This window comes from Meles meles, chromosome 11 (genome assembly GCF_922984935.1).
Source record: "Meles meles chromosome 11, mMelMel3.1 paternal haplotype, whole genome shotgun sequence".
Taxonomy (NCBI): Eukaryota; Metazoa; Chordata; class Mammalia; order Carnivora; family Mustelidae; genus Meles; species Meles meles.
The window spans coordinates 68,791,630-68,812,066 of NC_060076.1; the positions used below are offsets into that span (position 1 = coordinate 68,791,630).

Sequence of the window (20,437 nt, forward strand, 5' to 3'; positions counted from 1 at the left end):
TGAGAAAGCAAAGCCTTTGTACCTGACCTCAGCCTCCCCCAAGTCCTGGCGAAGCTGACTCATGGGTATGTGTAATGCTCTTGTGTAGAAATGTCCTGGAAAAACAGGCTGCCTTTGTGGTTAGGGTTAAACCATGGTGTGCATGATGAAAAGGAATAAACCAACATGAATTTAGGTAAAATTATCCTGAAGTAAACCTCTTAATGGTCTTCAGTTTGGAATTAAACAGTATAATAATCATTAAAAAGAAGGTCTCTGATTGATATTTGGTTAGTTTTTATGTTTTGATCTCAGTTTAATAGTTCATACTTTTCTATACTTATGTTCTGTTAGGAGTACTTTTTTGATCCAGAAGTGCTAACTGAAGGAGAGCTGGCCCCAAATGATAGATGTTGCCGAATTTGTGGGAAAATTGGACACTTCATGAAGGACTGTCCAATGAGGAGAAAGTAAGTCAGTGTTCAAAAGGGGTGGTTTCATTTTTACTTTCCTATTGTACCAGTTTTTAAATGAGGTTCTATTGTAACAGAAAATAAACTTGTATTAAATCCAGCAGTTCTCAGATAAATGATTTTTCACAATGAAAATGAACTGATTTAAAACATGCATTTAAGCACAGATGACCAGATGCCCCTCGGGTGTACAGATAACAGTCTTCCAGGCCTGCTCCCCTTTCCTCATTTTGGTCACTGCCCCAGTCACTACTCAGCCATTTGGTCGGCAGCCTCTCCAACAGGGATGGCAGAAGAAACGAGGAAAGTAAAATGGGCTCTTTGGGACATCAGTTACACTTCCAGTGTACAGTAACGGGGCTGTACCAGACTCATGTACAGCTTTTTGCCAGTTAGGACCCTTCACATGTATGTGGTTCAACCCTTAATTATTGCTGTGCTGACCCACTCATGTGGGTCAGGATACTTCTGGTGACGTTTGCAGGAGGTGGGGTAGTGTTGATTGCTTGCTTGGGACGTACTGTTGTTTTGGATGGTGTGTTGGTCTTAATTGGACAATAATACTCTCATTTAAAGACATGCTGTTAAAATAAGGCACCATCTGGAATTTGAGGCTCTTACTTAGTACTTTGGTTTTATATTCAAATAATAGTCACTGCTCATGTAGAGCAAGAAGGAAACATTTTTAGCATTTTAAGAATATAAATCACCTTACAACCATTGTTCCCTTGTGAACTGAAAGTTCCACATCTCAAATTTCTAGTGCCTACTAAAAGAATGGGCCTCAGAGTCACAAGAAATCACCCCAAAGATCACTGGAGTTTCTTTACATCCATATCGTAGCAGGTGCTGGGCCAAGGAGTTCTGCTAACTGCAAACACTGTTTTTATGGCACTAGAGTCGTTGTGAAAATCAAAAAGAAAAACTGTACCATCGCCCTGAGGTTGCTTCCTGAAAGAGGAGACGGACTGAAATGTGTTACATTCTTGTTTTTCCCCCTGATACCTTCTGTCTCTGGTTATCTCCCAAACCTGGAGCACCCTTGGTATCTTGTCAGGTTTCTGTTTAGATTTTTCCTACCAGTGTTATATCATCTTCTAGAGTGAGGCGACGGCGTGATCAGGAAGATACCCTGAACCAAAGATACCCTGAGAACAAAGAGAAGAGAAGCAAAGAGGACAAAGAAATTCAGAACAAGTACACAGAGAGGGAGGTGTCAACAAAAGAAGATAAGCCCATGCAGTGCACACCTCAGAAAGCCAAGCCAGTGAGGGCGGCTGTCCACCTGGGCAGAGAGAAAATTCTCAGGCCTCCAGTGGAAAAATGGAAGAGACAGGATGACAAAGACTTAAGAGAAAAACGTTGTTTTATTTGTGGAAGAGAAGGGCACATTAAAAAGGAATGCCCACAATTTAAAGGCTCTCCAGGTATGGATCCCGGTCATACCTCAATGTTTGCACTCACATCTCAAGGGAAATCTCTTTTTTAGAGTTTAGAATTCTTTATTATTTTAGTTATATTTATTTCTTTAACAAATCAACTTACCAAAAAAGATTTTTAAGAAAGTGAACCCACCCACTTTAAATTCAGACCCTTTTATATGGCAATTTCATTGAGAGGCTTATAGAAGTCATTTGTTTGACTTTTCTAAGGTTATCCATGAATGGAAAATCCGGTCATCCCCAGTGCCTATAAAATGTAGCCTATGTGACCAGAAAACAAGCTACCACTTGAGCTTCACTTCTCAGTACGTGCACTTTGGAAACTAAAGCACTGACTGGCCACGGGGGAGGCATAACTAAGTTATCTCAGGACACCAGGCTGTGTATAGTGAGCCACTTGTACTTTCGTTTAAATATGTACATGCACATGCCTAGAAGAGGGACCAGAAGGAACTCCATGACACAGCTTTTACGGGGGTTCCAACTGCAGAAGAGCATTACGGAGTACGTAATAATACATTATTAGTTTCCCGCAGCGAACATGATTATTCTTACAATGAGGAAAAACACATTATCAGTCCATAGTTGAATGTCATCCATACATCCCGTCCCTTTGAGTTCTTGGATCTGCATTGACCCTTTCTATTAAATGGGTGAAGTGTCCACTGCGGGCACCTTTTTAACAGACTGTTAAGCATGAAGGTACCTTTTGTGTGTATAAGTTAGTATTTACAAAGCAGTTTATACACTCTCACTTTGGTTCTCAGAATAAACCTGTGAGAGTGGATGGAATTTGATTGGCATAGAGAAGAAACCTGGGGAAGTCATTTTTTAGATTAAAGTAGTAACCTCTCCTGTTCCTGTCCTCAACTGTGTATATGTACGGGTGGTGTAAGCGAGTCATCACTGATGACAATGCCCTTAAAATTCTCTACTGTTCGCCGTTCCTGGAACACTGATCCCTCTCTTCCATTTTATTATATCATAGCAGCAATATAATGTGTCTCTTTTTTTATAGACAAAATTTTTAGAGCACTTATTTTTTTAATGGAGCTTTATATGGAATGATGTATATTTTTAAATTATTTAATTATTGGTTTTAAAATAGGACTTCGGTGTTTATGGAAGATACAGCTTGTCCTACTTCTAAGGAGCTCAGACAGATGTAAACTCCAACTTTTTTTTACCCTGACATGGGACATAGACCAGATCTTTAATGATTATAAGAGGAATATATATTTAAGAGAAATTAAAATAATAGCCAGAGCTAACATTCACGGAGTGCTTCCTATGAGTCAGGCACTATTTTAAGTACTTTACGTGGGCAGTCTCATCTCATTTTCTCCCCAACCCCATGAGATGGTGGTATCGATAATCCCAGTTGACAGATGAGGAAACTGGAAGTTGTATAGATCAGATAGAATGAAGTTCTACCAAAGTTATTTTTGTAGACCCTTCTGAAACTGGTGGTCTGTGTTTACTAAGTAGCACAAAGCACGTTACCATCGCGTTCCTCTTGGCTACAGCACAGCGGTAAAGGGAAGCCCCAGCATTCCCCCAGCTTTGATGATTGCTTCCTCCCCAGCTGGTAGCAAAGTTTAAGTTGTCTACTACTGAAGCTGTCAGAACAGAGCAGTGTTTCTGAAAGCCTGCAGGGGCAGCAGTAAATCAAGGAGAGTCAGGGGTATGGTGGGGTGGGAGGCTAGTTATTATCAAACTGAAGGGAAAGCGCCAGAGTCTTGGATTCCTCAGAATGCAGTATTTACACACTAAATCAGGTAGTCACTGTATTCTAAAAGTAAAATGGGAAAGGAGGAGTGGGGCTAGGATATGGGGCGTTTCCTCCCGTAGCTGCTCAGTTGCTTCTTCCTATTGGAAAATTATGCTGCCCCCTCTCATGTCTTCAAATATGTTATTGTTCACACAAGATACTGAGTGGAGCTTCTGTCCTGTCCACAGAAAATCGTTCTGTGGAAGTTTGAAAACAGGGATGCTGCTTTCATTTTAAAGTGAGAACAAAATGCTAATTTTTTCCCAGGTGTGTCTAAATCAGATTGTGTATTCGGATCCCCTTCTTCACCTAGCCCCTTGAGACCAACTGGCACATTTGCTCAGGTAAACCTAGCTCACAGCTGAGCAGGAAGCCCCTGGGTCTCCTGTCTGTTGAGCGAACACTTACTGAGTGCGAGCAGCTCTGTGCAGGCCCTCAGCGAGGTGCCGGGCAGCCGCTGGCCATGCCCTCCTTCCGCTGGCTAACTCTCCTGGCTCCTGTCTCTGGCCCTGGTGCAGCGTGGGGTGCGGCTTGCTGAGCTCCGGATGGCGGGGTGTGCTTTGAGGATTCCCGAGTCTCTGTCTTGCTTTTCAATTAACTTGCAAAGTTGTGCCTTCCACATGCCTAATTTCGACCCTCCTTGGAAATGGTTACAGTTTTAAGGCTGTTTTCAGATGCTCTTCCTTTCAACTTTGTAAACCAGTCTATTTCATTTTTTAGGCAGTGCTTTTACATGAAGACAAAAAGAAACAAAAAACAACTATATTTTTGAGTCCCCAGTCAGGTATGTGGGTTTTGAAAAAAACAAATGTGTGTTCTTTTATTTACTGCATAGCTTACCACATGCCTTTTGAGATGCTTCCTTTGAGTAAGTGGTTTTAACAAGAACTGGACATCAGGGAACTCTTAAAAATACGGGTGCCCTGTCCCCACCTTTACCTTCTCAATCCGATTCTGAGTGGGTAGGCTTAGACCTGCATATCTTTTAAGTGTTCTAAGGTGATTCCTGTACCATCCCTGAGCAGGAACCATAGTCTTTAATTCTTTGTTCCTCTTTCACACTTTTTCTTTCTGCTTTGAAATTGCCACTGTCTTGTCAGCAGTGTACTCCCTCATGAGACTGTGTGCTGTGCACCAGAGTAAGGGAAGGAAGTAATTGTTGGCCTGAACTCCACTCTCTCGCTCTCTCGCTATGTCATTTATTCCTTCCTTCAACAAGTACTGATTAAGCCATTTTCCCTCTCCCCGCTCCCCTGCCCAGCCCCAAGTGCAGGGTACGAGCCTTAACGTGGGTGATACAGCAGGGAACCAGCAAAGTCCTTGCTCTCGTTCACTCTTCTTGTCAGAAGAGATATGTAAGTATTTCTTACGGCAACAGGTGCTGAGAAATACAAAGCAGGAAAAGGGAATGCTGGATAGGGAGGTGGCCATTCTGTTAAGTAACATTTATGCAAAGAATCAAATGAAGGAAGGGGCCGGGCAGGGGAAGTTGGAGGTAGACCGTCACAATAGAACCGAAAACCACCGTTGTCCCTCGGTGTCACTGAGTGGCAAGTGCAGGGACGGGGGTAGTAGGAGGTCAGGTCAGGGTGGATGGGTGTGGATCATGAGGCGCCTTGAGCACTAGCCAGATTGGATTTCTTTCTGTCTGTGAGATGGACAGCTCTTGGAGGGCTCGGAACAAAGGAAGTTGAATCTGAATTCTGTTGTGGAAGGTTCCTTATGGCTGCTGTGAGGCGGTGAGGGTGTCAGCAGGCCCACGAGGAGGCTTCTGCTAGAGCTCAGGGGGGAAATGGTGCTGGCTTACTCTCCGGTGAAAGAAGAAGGCAACGTGAGGACTGGTCATGTTCTGGATATTTGCACCAACGTGGGTTGTCACTGGATTAGATGGTGACATAGGACAAAAAAGTGGACCCGAGATGACACTACAAGTTTAGGCCTGAGCAACTGGAAGAATGGAAGTGGAATTTCCTGTGCTGAGAAGGACTCAGGAAGAGCAGATTTCAGGAAGAAAGAGAATCCAGTTGTAGCCATGTCAGTTTAAGAGACCGCTGGATGTCTGGGTACAGATGCCAGGTCACCCGTGAATGGACACACAAGGTGTTCAGAGCAGAGGGCCAGGCTGAAGATCGAGACTTGAGTATTTTCAGTGTAGAGATAGCGTTTGAAGGCCTGGGTAGGAATGAGATCACCTAGAAAATAATGCAGAAAGAAAAGAGAACACTTAAAGGCTCAAAATAAAGAAGACAGAAGATGGCAGTGAGGGAGCAGAGCAGCAGGAGAGCTGGCTCCTGGAGTAGGAGCTGGCTCAGAGGACAAGTTGCCTCAGAGAGGGCTTGACCATTCTTGGGCTTTTCCGCCGCATATTCGGGTGCAGTGTGGATGGTGCTGTAAGCATTGCATTGGGCAGTGCTCGTGTCATTAGTGACTCTGGAAAGAGCCATCCCTCTGGTGTGGAGAGGACAGAAACCTGACTGCAGGGGTTTCTGGTGAGAAGTGCTGCAAGAGGAACTGTGGGCAACTGAGCCTCATACCATCCCTGCCTGGCCACAGGCCTGTGGACAGATGCCCAGAGGGAGGCAAAACCGGGAGGCTCTCTCTTTTTCCCATGTTTCAAGAATGTGAGTTGGGAAGGGGAAGGGAAACTTGAGAGGGAAAAGGAAAAACTAACTGAGCAACTTTTTCAGCTTTTTTTAATAAGAAAGGATGAAGCTATAAACTCTATAACAAATATTCTGAGTTCTGGCCTATAAACACCCTTAGTAACTTTGCTTAGTTTCTCTCTCTCTCTCTCTCTCTCTCTCTGTCTCTCTTATCCAATAAAGTAGGGTTAAAGAAAGGAAATTGTGTAAGCAAATAGAGCATGTGTAGTCTTTTTAACTTGATTGTACAGTTTATGAGAAAAGTTTCTGAAATTTTAAAACTCCGTTGACAGAACCTGACATTTTTGTATGTAGTGTAAAACAACCCACATATTTTATGGTCAACTTTTACTTATTGTATGTTATTGCCAATATGCAAACACCGTTTGTTTTTAGCTTGGAGAGATGCTGTGTTCGTTAGAATGTGAAGAGACGAAGCTGTCTCTGCCATCAGTTACCGGGAAATAGCACTCCCCACCCCTGGACAGCCTTGTAGACCCCATGGGAGAGAGAGGCTTCCCTGCTTTCACCAGCACAGTCTGAGAGAAGCCAGGGCGCAGTGGTCTCACCCTGGGAAAGCTCTGAGAGCTCCCAGCAAGGGATGTTTGGTTGTCTCTACTCTGAATGTTGTTCACAAGAGAAAAATAAGTGGACTTGTTAAATTATGTAGCTACTTCCGTTTCTGTCCATCTGGGGATGAAGTATCTCAAGTATATACAGTAATCTAAACAGGAATAGGCACTGATTTTTAAGCTATGTGAATTCCAGGGATTTTTTTTTTTTTTTAATGATTGGAGAAAACATTTAAAGTGGCATCAGATCGCATAACAATTCCAATTTGTGAAGCGTGGGCACTGGGTTGGTATAGAGTGAGGTCAGATGGTTCAAGGAGAAAGAGCCAGAAATCTTCAGAAAAGTACCGCCCTTACCTAAAAAGGGAATGGTGGATATAAAGGTAAAGACGAAGGAGGCTCTGTGAGAAATGCAGGAGCAGCTGTTTCCTGGGAAGATTTTGCCATTGTTTTCAGTAGAATGCATGGACGGATGTAAAAACAAGAAACGTTCTAGTGGGAAATCACTCCAAATCGAATAGAAGTGAGTGGGCCTGGGGCCCTGTTGTGAGACGAGAGGAGGAGGCTGACACCCTCTGCCTCTGAAAGCCAAGTGTGGGAAACGGACTCTCCATGGCAGTGTGTGCAGTTCCCATAGATCCTCTGAGAGTTTCAGGGTCACAGAGTTACCATATGTAAACAAGCCAAAGGAGTGTTGTTTTTGCAAGCCTCAGCCTTGAACAGATATTTCCAGAGCATTACACAGGGAAAATAGGGATCCTTGCTTGGTCGCGATGTTGCTTTTGCCAAGGGTAGGGTGTGGAAGAACATGGCCTCTGCCATCAGATTGCAGGATACGATTTCTAGCTTTGTGATCTTGAAAAATCTGCTTACACTCCGCTTGACTCAGTTTCCTCATCTGTTACAAAGGGATAATAATAAAAAAAAAACAAAGGGGTAATAATAGCTGGCTTACAGGGATGTTGAGAAATCCATGTAAAAGCACTTAGAACAGCACCTGCGTGTAGCTGCAGAACAGAGGTTTGTAGGAGTGGTGACACACTGATGCTCCTGCACAGTGTCCGTCGGCGTGGCTCCTGCCAAAGGCTTTACACGTCTTGAAAGTAGAAATTTATTATAATTTTCTGAATTTGTTTGTCAGTGGGGGAAGAATACAGATGTTGGATATCTGGACATAATACCTGGGCATGGCATGACCAATTGGCTGTAAGGATTTCTGTGATTGTCTTCCGTGTCAGAGACTTACATATTTATAAGTATTTTCAGCAACTGTAAAACTTAAAGGTTGAATTGACTACCAAAGAAAAATTATTACAATAAACATACCTACTTTATACCAGAAAAAAAGAAAACATTTATGGGTGGTTAAAATCTATCTTAATTAAACTCCTCAGTCAAGCAACAGCTGTTAAGACTTGTCAGATTTATCCACAATAAATTCACCCATTGTCTATATTATAAATCCGAAATACGTCTCAACTGTCAGTAGTGTTAAATTTCCCCAGAGCTCTTTTTTCCCACAGTACTAAATATGTGACACACAGGTGGTTTCCTGTTGCTAGGACGGCCCCTGCTCTCTCCAGTAGCCATATTGACCTCAGGCAAGAGACCTGCTTTCTCTGAGCTCCAGGTGTCTCATCTAGAGAAGGGCTGTAGCCCCATTTATCTTACCAGATCCTGAGGGTAAAGCACCCAGCCCCTAAAAAGCCAAGTTCTCTTTCCTGATACTTCTTGCTCCATTCCTTTTTCCTGGGCTGTATATAGTCCTTAACTCCCAAATGAGAGAGTAATGAATAGAAGATTCCATGAATTTCCTCGTTTTTCATTGTGACTCCCCTTCCCCTTATACACACTGCTAACACAGTGCCTTAGATGTTCAGTGAGTTTTACTGATAGAGATGTATTCATTTTGAAAGAATAAAGAGACTAAGCAGGAGAAGGGCCAAGAATAAGAGCTTTCAAGTCAGACATATGTGAGTTTGAAATACAGCCCAACTATCTGCTGGCTTTTCAGCCTCTGTCAAGTTACTGGACATCTTTGTACCTCAGTTTTATCAATAAATTGGGGCTGACACCTCACAGGACAGTTGTAAGGATTAATTTTCTATACATAAAGCTCTTTTCACAGCATCTGGCAAATACTATCCCTCAGCAAGTTATCATTGCCTTGTTACGGGTGTAAACAGTTTCCTGCCTCGCTGTTACTTCCCTCTTCTAATAGGACACATATATCATGGACATTAGAACCATAGTCAGCTGGCTTTCCTGCATAAGTGAATTACTCTCGTTTACATAATAACAATTTATTCAGAACAAGAATCTCAAAAAAACTAACATTTCTCTATTCCTTACAACTCCCCCTTTTTGCAAAGAAGGTTATATTTCCAAAAGAACTACATCTGTATCTTCATTTATTCCATTTTAATCTCACAGTTTGAAATCCTAAAAACTGAAGATGTTGGAAGAGATTGATGTTATCGTTACTCCCTCATGATGATGTGTATATACTATTACAGTTTTTTTCCTCAGCCAGAATTTAAAAGCCTAATTTTTTAAAAAAGTGAACTTTATGATAGTAAATTTAAAATAACAGAAACAGGGACGCCTGGTTGGCTCAGTTGGTAGAACATGCAGCTCTTGATCTCAGGGTTCAAACCTCGTTTGAATATAGAGATTACTTAAAATCTTGAGTAAAATAAAATAACAGAAGTACCTTTGTAAACAATATAGGACACCTTGTTATCAGTGAGCAGAGATCATTCTTGTTGATACCCTTCTCGATATTCCAGTATATGAACATGCCATTATTTATTTAATTATTCCTTATTAATGCACTAGCTGCTTTCAGATATTTGGTATATCAGTGTCCTCCAAAACTTTGTTTGCTCTCATATTCTTCCCCCAAAATGTAGAAAGCCCATATATCTCATATATTTTTAAGTTGATATCTAAAATTTTCATCAAAATTGCAAAGCATATAATTCCTGAGGTTTTTCTAAAAATAAATGTTGAAATTTTAAAATAAATCTTATCAATTAGCCTTAAATATATCAAATGAAATTAATATATCACTGCTTTTTCATACACGCTACCATTCATTTACAGCTCCTTAACAGGCAGAAATTTTACATCATTTTTCTTTCCTCCTTGAATTCCTTTGTTTTACTTCCATCTTAAGGTAGTATATTTTTTAGCATATATATTTCAAGCATTTTAGGGGCACCTGGGTGGTTCAGTGAGTAGAGTGTGCAAATCTTGATACCAAGGTTGTAAGTTCGAGACCCACTTTGGGTGTAGAGATTACTTAAAAAACAATCTTACCCACTTTGGGTGTAGAGATTACTTAAAAAACAATCTTAAAAAACAAAAGAAGATTCAAATTCAAGCATATTATTGATCAGCCTATCCTCCTTATCTGCAATAATAATATTTATAGAAATCGGATTTTTTAAGCTTTTTATCAAAATGTAAAAATTTCTTCTAAATTGAGTTTTTGCATTAGAATATATAATTGACCAGATGTTACAACTTTTTATTAAAAATTAGTGAAAAAGATTTTTCTATTTATGTTTACACACTGAAAGTGACTGCCATTTAATGAGATAGTTGGGATTTTTCTCCATACAATCAAGTATTTTTGGATCAATACTACAGGAATGAAAGTGTTCCTCATCATTTCTATCCCAAATCTTTTTTGTTTTTATAGTTGGTAAACATCAAGAAACCCCAATAGTCTTTATGATAGGGTATTAAAAGTAATAGATATGCTTTCTTTGGGAATGGAAGATGTATTACAACAGTGTCATTCAGTTATTGCCATTCCTTTTTAAACGAAATGACCAAAAAATCACATAGTAATTTATCATTAAGAATTATTTGCGAAGAACATCACCTATCAGTGTAATTTCACAAAAGCTAAAAATTTGGAATTTTTGTTAGAGGCATTCATTCCACTTACCACAGATAACCAGCATTTCTTTTCCTTCCTGCCTCCTTGGGTTTTTTCTCCCAAGGCCATGTACCACATTAAGATTTGGATGAGGAGGAGACATGCCTCTCTTTTATAAAGTAGGAGGACTGTGAAAGGAAGACTGGTGTGCCTTCAGAGAACCAGCCCAAAACCTTGGCCGCAGAGGCATTCTCAGAAAGAATCCAGTAGACATGAGGCACCCCAGTCAAGCCCTGTAAAGCCCCCCGCCCACTCATCCTGTACAGCTGGCTCAGGGATTACATGTACCCAAGTTTGAAGACCACTGTTTACATCAAACACCATCAGGCAATATTTGCTTAGTTATTGCCTCAGGATAAATTCCTATTCAGTGGAATGATAGATTAAAAAAGGACACACCTTCTCACAATGATGCCAGCAATGCCAAAAGGGGATTGTTGGCCACCCCAGAGAGTCTCTGACGGCCGGTTTCCCAGACCCTCACTTTATGGGAGTAGTCTTTTGCCCATCGGTGTGTATTCTCCGTTGAAGTCTCCTGCTTTTCACATGTTTTCATCTGTATTTCTTCATGTTTCTATCTTTGTATTTTTTAACTAGGGTAATCATTTCTGTTTTTAGCTTTAGTTTCCCCATAGAAATCCATTTGTCCTTTAGCAAATGTGTTCTGTCCTTCCCTGCCACCACTCCAATTTATTAATCTTTCAGTCTCGTTTATGATTTGTTTTGCCATATAGTTTGTTGCTTGCTTGTTTCAGTCGTTTCATCTTAGCCAATTTTTAGGTGATTTCAAGTCATGCTTCCAGAGTTTTATAAATTTCATCTTCTTCCCTCAGAGTACATAAAAGTTCATGTTTTATTTCTAGTGGGTTTACTTTTTTACATGCACATTTTTATATGAAATTTCTTCAGGTATGATTTATTTTTTTATACAGGCTATGAAGTAATCAGACTATTAGCACTATTCTTAGAAAAGAGTGGTTTCCTAACATGTTGGGGGAAATACGAAGATACAAATATAACTCATCTACTAGAGAACTGACCTTGTTTTTTTTCCTTATTTTCTTCTCAATCTTTTTTTCAATAAAAGAGCATTAAGTTGGTCGAAGTCCGCTTTGACCACCATCCCAGACCCATTCCATCCTTCGTGGCCCCTCCACCCCAGAGCTATCTATTATTAGGAGTTCAGATGTTCTTCCAGTTCTTTTTTTTTTTTAACTTACATATGTACCCTTTAACATACATATCATTGATGAATTTTTTAATTTAAATGATGCATCATACTGTATAGTAAGAATGTTTTACACCCTGCTTTTTCATATCTATTTAATGAAGTGATTTTGAAATTTATATAGATCACTATATATGACTTAGTTGTATTTCTTTCCAGTATTCCATCTATGAATATAGAACATACCGTCCATTACGTAGCACATGAGCATTTAGATTGCATTTGGGTTTTTGCTCTTATAAACAGTGCTGTACTGAACATTCTCATCTGCTGCTCCTTGAGCATGTATGAGAGGTTTTATCATTTGTGTATCTAGAAGCCAAACTCTGTTAAGTCATAGAGTATGTGCATTTTCAACTTAGGTTATCAAGTGATTGGTTGAAATAATTGCCACTCCCAACAGCAGTATTTATTTTTGCAAATTTGATGGGTGAAAAATACCCTGGTGTTGTTCTAATGTATATTTTCTTGACTCTGGGGATACTGTTGTATGTTTATTAGCCAGTTGGAGTTACTCTTCCATGAATTCCCTGTTCATATCATTTGCCCATTTTGTGTTTGTTACCAGTTGGAGTTCTGTAAAATCCCTATACCTATCCTTTGCCTATTTTCCTGTTGCATTATCGTTTCCTTATTAATTTGTAAGTATTCTTCATTTATTCTGAATACTACTCCTTTATTATATACATTCCAGATACCTTCCTCCAGCATGTCTTATCTTTCAACTTGTGTCTGTTGCCACTCCAAAGTTCTAAATTTTGAGGTAATCAGTGGTGAATTTTCCATGGTTAGTTTTCACGGTCATGTCACTCAGTGATTTTAAGGTCATAGTTAAGAAATTCTTCCCTGAGTTCATAAAGATATCCATCTATAGTTTCTAACAGCTTTAAAACTTTTATTTTTTTCTGGTTAGATCTTGAACCTCTATGGATTGTGTGTAAAATACGAGGTGTAGTGATCTAAACTTTTTGTCCCTGGAATGATAAGTCTATCCTCAATACTTTGGGCAGTTCAGAATATCAAAGATTTGTTGCCTATAGACCATTCAAGGCTCTAGAGTATAAATAACCATGGGAGAGTGCTGTGCTTCTTCCTGGTATCACTCATTTTTCACTGTGCATTGACTATCTAGATGCTCTGCTTTGAAAAGTTTGCTTCGGGGTTGGGGAGAGCACATAAGTTTCTATCTGCATACTTAATATGTTTGCTTAATAAATGTAGATAGTTAAGCAAAAATGAATAAAATAAAAGCCATTTATACTTCATTCTAAAGTATAACTACTATTTAGGTTTGGGAAATAAAGTCTTCCCATCTTTTCACATCAATGTACTAATCTAATAATGGCTAACATTTATTGAGTACTTTTCTATGTACCAGCTACTGTTCAGTTGCTTTACCTGTATCCGTTTATTTAATCTTCAAAATAATTCCAAAGGTTATGATAAGTGTAATAACTCACATTTTTTCAGATAAGGACAATGAGGCACCAAACATTGGATTGATAGGATTTTTCATTTCTTTTTAATTTTTAGTGTTTTTTTTTTAAACCGTTTTCAACACAGGGCTTGAACTCACAACCCCGAGGTCAAGGCCTAAGCTGAAATCAAGAGTCAGACACTTAGCCAACTGAGCCACCCAGGCGCCTCTTTAATATTTAGTTTCTATGAAAATACTATTCATGTGGTTTTATAACCTACTTTCTGTGTTAGTAATTATTCTTCTATGCAAATCTAGTATTCTATTGTGTCTATTATATACTTAGTCATTCATATCACAAATTTTGAACATTTAAGTTATTTGCATACCTCAGTTATGGTAAGATTTCTATGACTATTCATTTAGCAGAATTCCAACCCACTTCTCTGTCCTTCTGACCTTCCTTCAGCTTGATGATCAAAAATTGTTTTAAGTTGCATTTCTTTGATTACTCATTGATACTAAATGTTTTTTATATATACTCAAATGCTTTTTTTTTTCCCCCTTCCGTATGTCACTTTTTCTTTCCCCAGCTGTATGTCAGTGTTCATCTTTTCCCTATTAGCTTGCTTTAGTACTAAGCACAGCAAATCTTTCTTATAGGGCAAGATGGTGTACTTAGGAAATTTCCCCACCCCAAGGTTATATAAATAATCATTACTGGGGCACCTGGGTGGCTCAGCGGGTTAAAGCCGCTGCCTTCAGCTCAGGTCATGATCCCAGGGTCCTGGGATCGAGCCCCGCATCGGGCTCTCTGCTTGGCTGGGAGCCTGCTTCCTCCTCTCTCTCTCTCTGCCTGCCTCTCTGCCTACTTGTAATCTCTGTCGAATAAATAAATCTTTAAAAAAATAATAATAATAATAATAATAATAATCATTACTTCTTATACTTTGGTGCTTTTATATTTAATTCTATAATTCATTTGGAATGGGGTGGAGAGAAAGGGTATGTTGAAAGAAAAGAAAACTAACTCTCCTCTCCCTCCCAAAATGACTTATTTGACACAGTACCAGCTATTGAACAATCCAATTTACCTCATTGGTTAGAAATGCAACCTTTGTTATATACTACTTTCTGAAACGTAATTAAGAATTTCTCAGTTTTCTTTTCATTGATCTATTTGTTTATACTCCAGAACAAAACTTATTAAGTCTTGTGTAGTATGGCTTTAATTAGTAATCCACATTTCTGTCCTTTACCTGTAAATATAATAAATTTCCTTTTTTCTTTTGTATCAGTAAGGTATTGCTAGAATGTCACCATTCACAGGTTCATATCTGCAAAGTAATGATGCAAGATATTTATTTTTAGCCAAAGAATTTGTTGCAATCTGTCCTGTGTGGTTGTAAATGAAGACACTGATGTATGCAAAGCAGAGGTTTCAAAAAGTCCACCTGGCCCTCTGCACCAACATGGAAACAGTGATAAGAATGATGTCACTCTAGCAACCTGCCTGCATTTAGAAAGAATTTTGAGTAGGTTTGTGTTTAATAGATCATGTTCCTTACATACCTTTTTTATATCTAGCCCTGCTTACTCAATTCAAAATAAGTGACCAGTACCAGTGTGAAAAGTTTCTGTAAATAAGTAATAATAAGTAATTTTATGGCTTTTGTGATAAAGTGAGGCTTGTTTTATTTATGTTGGGTTTTGTTTTTCCCCCCCTCTAGGTAGCCTTTCCAGTAAATATATGACTCAGGGAAAAGCCTCAGCGAAGAGGACCCAGCAGGAATCATGAGGGAAGGAAAAAATGCAGCACTCTAAATGGCCACTCAGGCGTTCCCATTCACTTTGAAATTAGGTTCATTTCACAGGACATAGCAGCATAGATCAGGCTTCAACTTAACATTTAAGGGAAATGTCAGATTTTTTTAACTTAATGAAATTGTTAATGAGGAAAAAAATTTTATACAGTCTTACGTACCATGAATCCCCATAGATGTAAGAATTTTAAGAAAAAACCATGATGTATGTATTTAAGACAGGTTTGTTTTGTTTTGTTTTGTTTTAGGCCAGGTTTAAAAAAAGAAAAAAGTATAACTGTGGGCCAGTATTCAGTGAATACAATTTCATGGTTTTTAATTCTTTCAAAGCACACTGAAAGTGGTGTGCCGATACACCCAGAGGAAATTAACCCTTTTTTTCACCTACAAATCCCTTTTTTGTTTTGAAGAAGGGAAATTATATTTATTGTTTACTGAATCCTTGTGTGAAAGCATATCAAATATGTGTGAACTGCTACTACTGTATTTACAATTTACAAACCATATTTTATTGATATTTGTAGAAGTGACGTGAACATGAGCACCTATTTATGCCAGCCTTCCGTGGGTCAAGCAGCGCCACTGAGGGGCTCTGGGGTTTTTTCCCTAATTTTAAGTAAATTGACATAGAATTACTGTGCTCATAAAAAAGAATGAAATAAGGAAAACAAGGAGTCCTGTTTGCTGCTAAAAACATTTTCAAAGGAAAAACGACAAAACAGAAGTGCTTTTTACTTTTTATGATACTCAGAAATTAGAGTGGAGAACTTTTAAAAATCCCTGAGGATTAAAGAGGCCATCTCTGCCAATCATAAGTTTGGTTGGTGTCATTCTGGGTCTGACTGGGTCTGGGTCTGACTGGGTCCCCGCTGGAACTGTTTCTCTAACTCCACAAGCCCTCCAGAAGTAGAATGTGGTCAGAACAATGCCTCAGTTTATTTATCATTTTGAAATAAAACCAGAATTTCAACCTGTAATTTTATCCACATTACTTTCTAGCAAGAGTCCTAAATTTCATGAGGAAACCAGATGAAGGAGTGAGGGCAGTATAAATCTGCTCCTCTTTATCTCGTGCTCCCTCTACTTTATCTCGTGCTCGAGCAATCTGCTGTTCATTGACCCCACTGTGTGCCAAGCACTGGGAATACCCACAGGAGAGGGCACAGGCTTGGTGGGATGAAGACAGAGGAGGATGGGGAGAATGTTTGTTGGGCAAGCGTTCCTGGCTAGGAGAGGGCTCAGAAAATAGCACCTGTGAGCCCTTCTTTTCACCTACTTGAAGACATACTCCAGTTAAAGAAGAATCCTATCAAAATTATCTACAGAATTTAGGAAGTTGTGGTAGGAGGGTTTAGTGATTGTTCCTTACTTCATTTGGACAAACCCAAACACCTGAATTAACCGCATGCATTAGTACCCAGGGCAGAAGCTGCTCTTCTGATTTCTCTTGCCTTCAGCATGAAAATGAGCTTCACCTGGCACACAGTTCTTGTTACACTTTCTTTAAAAAGCCATTAATGCTGTCTTCTGGCATGATAGCAGAAATCAGAGGCCAGCCTAATTTATGTTCCCTTGTAGATTCTATTTTTCTGCTTGGATACCTCAGCAGAGGTATCCCTGTAAGTTTTGTGTCTGTGACTTTTCTCTAAAACAGAAGCGAATCCCATGTATCTCCCTAGCCCAGTCTGGTTTTTTGGTTGTTGGTTTTTTTCAACTTGGAAAAGTACATTAATTTTTTTTTTCTCAAAAATACTTTTGTCTTTTTTCAGTATTCTCTATCTTTTTCCTTCCTCCTAGGAGAACTCAAATTTAATCTCCATGTGACTGGCTGGATTTTTTATGTCATTTTGCTGCTTTCTGTCTCACATGAATTTCATCATTTCACTTCTAATCGTTCTCAACGTACCTCAGCCACCTTCCCTTTTCCTTGCATTCAAGTTTATTCTTATTTTCCTTTTCATGGAAACCACATTTCCTTATATCCTTTTAAGAATGTTAAAAAGCTTCCTACCTTTTATTCTAGTTCCTGGTTAAATTTCAGTCCCTCACACTGATCAATGGGACAGGGACCAGTGTTTGCCAGACCTGGAGAATGGATGACCCTTGACTTGGGCGCTGGTCACAGCCCCTTTTTAGCGCCCCAGCCGGGGACAGGTGCATCTGCTTCATGCTGAGACCAGCTCCTAGTTATCGTTCAGATGCAGCTGGCCTATCCCCCACCTCCCCCCCGCAAGCTCCACACATGCTCCACTAGCGCAATTTCCTTTCCTCTTTCTCCCAGGAACACGTAAGAAAATGAAATCTATTCTTACAGCCCCATCTACTCTAATCCCTTGCTCAGTGTATACAGTAATCAGCGGAGTACACACTTAGAGATGTCACTAAAATGTTCTGACATAACTTCAGTTTACTTTTCATTTTCAAATGTGTTTCACAAATGATTCTACTTAAAAAAAAATCTTTCCTGAGTGGAAAAAAAATCCTGGGTAAATAGGGTTCATGGTGTTACAGGCAAAAAGAAAAAAAAGTTCAGATTCAGATGTTCACAGAATTCAACAAACTCCCATAAAATTGTAAAGATGTACTCAGTACTTTTTTCTTTGAAAGTAGGCATGTTTAGGGGCGCCTGGGTGGCTCAGTGGGTTAAGCCGCTGCCTTCGGCTCAGGTCATGATCTCGGGGTCCTGGGATCGAGTCCCGCGTCGGGCTCTCTGCTCGGCAGGGAGCCTGCTTCCCTCCCTCTCTCTCTCTCTCTCTGCCTGCCTCTCTGTCTATTGTGATCTCTGTCAAATAAATAAATAAAATCTTAAAAAAAAAAAGAAAGTAGGCATGTTTAGACAACAGCAGTCAAGAATTTAGCACGCTTCCCTGGGTGGAATTCTAGGCTTAATTAGGGTCTCTGGCTCTGCCGGTTTTCCAGCTGAGAGTGTGGCAATCCTCCTAACCTCATGGCAGTTCAGTTTCTGTGCCTATAAAATGGAAGTCACACCTGTCCTTTCACAGAGTAGCCAGGATCAAGTGAGGTCTTAACTAGGAAAAACACTTTTAAATGTCTAAAACCCTGAAACTAAGGCTGGAAGTGCAATGTTGAACATTTCCCTATTTTAAGTTTTTAACCTATTGGTGGAAATCTAAATGTGGTCACAGCTTGCCAACTCCCTCAACAGTTACCACACCCACCTCATGACACCCTAGGACAGCTGCTGCCCTGAGATAAGGGAGCCCACATATTTCTTAAATAGTCACAAAAACCTCCTAAGGCTTTATCTTAGTTTATCTCAGGGGCCTGCACCAGTTTCAAATAACATTAGGTATGCCTGACCCACCAATAAGTAAATTATGTGACTTACCACTCACACGCAAAACAGCCAACCAAGTTAACTGAGTAGTTTGTATTAAATAGATGAAAGAATTAAGCCTATATGGGATCCTGAGTCAGAAAATTTAGGATTAGGGCGCCTGGGTGGCTCAGTGGGTTAAGCCGCTGCCTTCGGCTCAGGTCATGATCTCGGGGTCGTGGGATCGAGTCCCACATCGGGCTCTCTCTGCTCAGCAGGGAGCCTGCTTCCTTCTCTCTCTCTCTGCCTGCCTCTCTATCTAGTTGTGATCTCTCTCTGTCGAATAAATAAATAAAATCTTTTTAAAAAAAAATTTAGGATTAGATTTTTTAAATGAACTTCTTTTCTAATCCACTATACTAAAAGGCCAGAGTTTATGCATCACTTTTAAACTAGTCGTCCCAATGTTCCTGCCCTATCCTAAAATTGTGAGACTATGAGAAAGTGTGCCCAACGGTGCTCCTGAAATCTATAAAGTGCTACACAATTACGTAACAATATTTCAACAATTAAGAACCATACATGGCATCTTTTTTTTACATTTTATTAACACTATTTCTTAGAACAGTTTCAGGTTCACAACAAAACTGAGTGGAAAGTGCAGAGTTTCTGTATACTCTTGTCCCAACACAAGTCCAGATCCTCCACTATCCACATCCTGCACCAGCGTGGGGTATTTTTTTTTTCAACTGATGAACCTATGTGGACAGAACATTATCCCTAAAGTTCATTGTTTACATTAGGATTCATTCTTGGTGTGATATGTTCTGAACAACTAGCGACAGTTTATTGAGTTGCTGGTACTTAGCTACGTGCCATACACTCCTCCAAGGGCCTTTCATTTAATCTTCACAGGAGGAAGGGCATCGGAAGTAAGACACCTTGTACCAAATCACCCAGCTAGTCCGATGCAGCCAAGACAAACCCACCATACTACCATCACCTAATCTCACCGTGTCTTTTGTGTTAAGCCGGGTTTAGAGGCAAAAACAACCATTCTCTTACTGTCATTACTTAGGGGAATTTTGAACTCTCCAATCCTATAGCAGATGAAAGAAGGCTCTAAAACACACTTCGCTGATTAGTTCTTTCCACACTGAAACACTGAGCAGAGTCCATCCTCCCCAGGACCGCCCCACCGACCCTCCTTTTCCTTTTACCTCTAGCACCGACACGAGAAATGCCACCCATGAGAAAAGCCACCTATCCGGAGGTTGCCCTGCCGAGCGCTAACCCTGCTGCACTTCTGTCCTCCCAGGATCGCTCATTCTTTCCTGGACTCTCCATTTACCAGGCTTAGGTGTATTTCAGTTAACAAGCAGAATTATAAGGCAGAAGCCCCTGAGCAGCCACGACAAGGTCTGGCAAACAGGTGTGCATTCAAGTCTATTCAGTGGCTCTTGCTGAGTGTTGACAGAACTGCCCAATCACATCCTCGGAGTGCGTTGGGTTCCAAAGTCAGCCCCTGAAAGCGAAAGTTGTATTAGCACCAACCTCCAAGAGCCCTTCAAGTCAGCACGCGGTGAGGGGAGGACGAGTAGGGGTGTGTTTGGGTGGTTTATGTCACCACTCTGCGGTAAGTCTACGCTCTGAAAAAGTGTCTAGCTCGACCAGAATGGAAGACAAGTACGTGTGCCTAGGCCTCGGAACCCTTCTGCTTTGGAGAGCACCAGCTCTCGCGCTCAGCGTTCCTAAGCAGTGACGCTGCACCTTTCCCAGAGACAGGTCCGGGAGCGACAAGTCTCCAGAGTCAAGCCAGCAGTCACTCCGCGTTCCCAACGCGCCTAAGCAGTCCCCGGAAGAC

The 20,437-nt window shown here is 40.3% G+C and overlaps 1 protein-coding gene across 7 annotated transcripts in view; it reads left to right on the forward strand.

Annotated features, from left to right (window-relative positions):
- The window catches only part of TUT7 (terminal uridylyl transferase 7), a 58,665-nt gene extending 42,560 nt beyond the window's left edge, over nucleotides 1-16,105 (forward strand). For 4 of the 7 annotated variants that reach the window (XM_046021728.1, XM_046021732.1, XM_046021730.1 and 1 more), the window contains 5 exons: nucleotides 334-449; nucleotides 1,554-1,879; nucleotides 3,933-4,009; nucleotides 4,386-4,449; nucleotides 15,204-16,105. In XM_046021728.1, coding sequence (XP_045877684.1) covers nucleotides 334-449; nucleotides 1,554-1,879; nucleotides 3,933-4,009; nucleotides 4,386-4,449; nucleotides 15,204-15,271 — 651 coding nt within the window. In that variant the 3' untranslated portion in view covers nucleotides 15,272-16,105. Of the gene's footprint in view, nucleotides 1-333; nucleotides 450-1,553; nucleotides 1,880-3,932; nucleotides 4,010-4,385; nucleotides 4,450-6,703; nucleotides 8,570-15,203 lie in introns of those variants that run through there. The other 3 variants (XM_046021731.1, XM_046021735.1, XM_046021733.1) reach the window with 3 other exon arrangements.
- The last annotated feature ends 4,332 nt before the right edge of the window (nucleotides 16,106-20,437 follow it).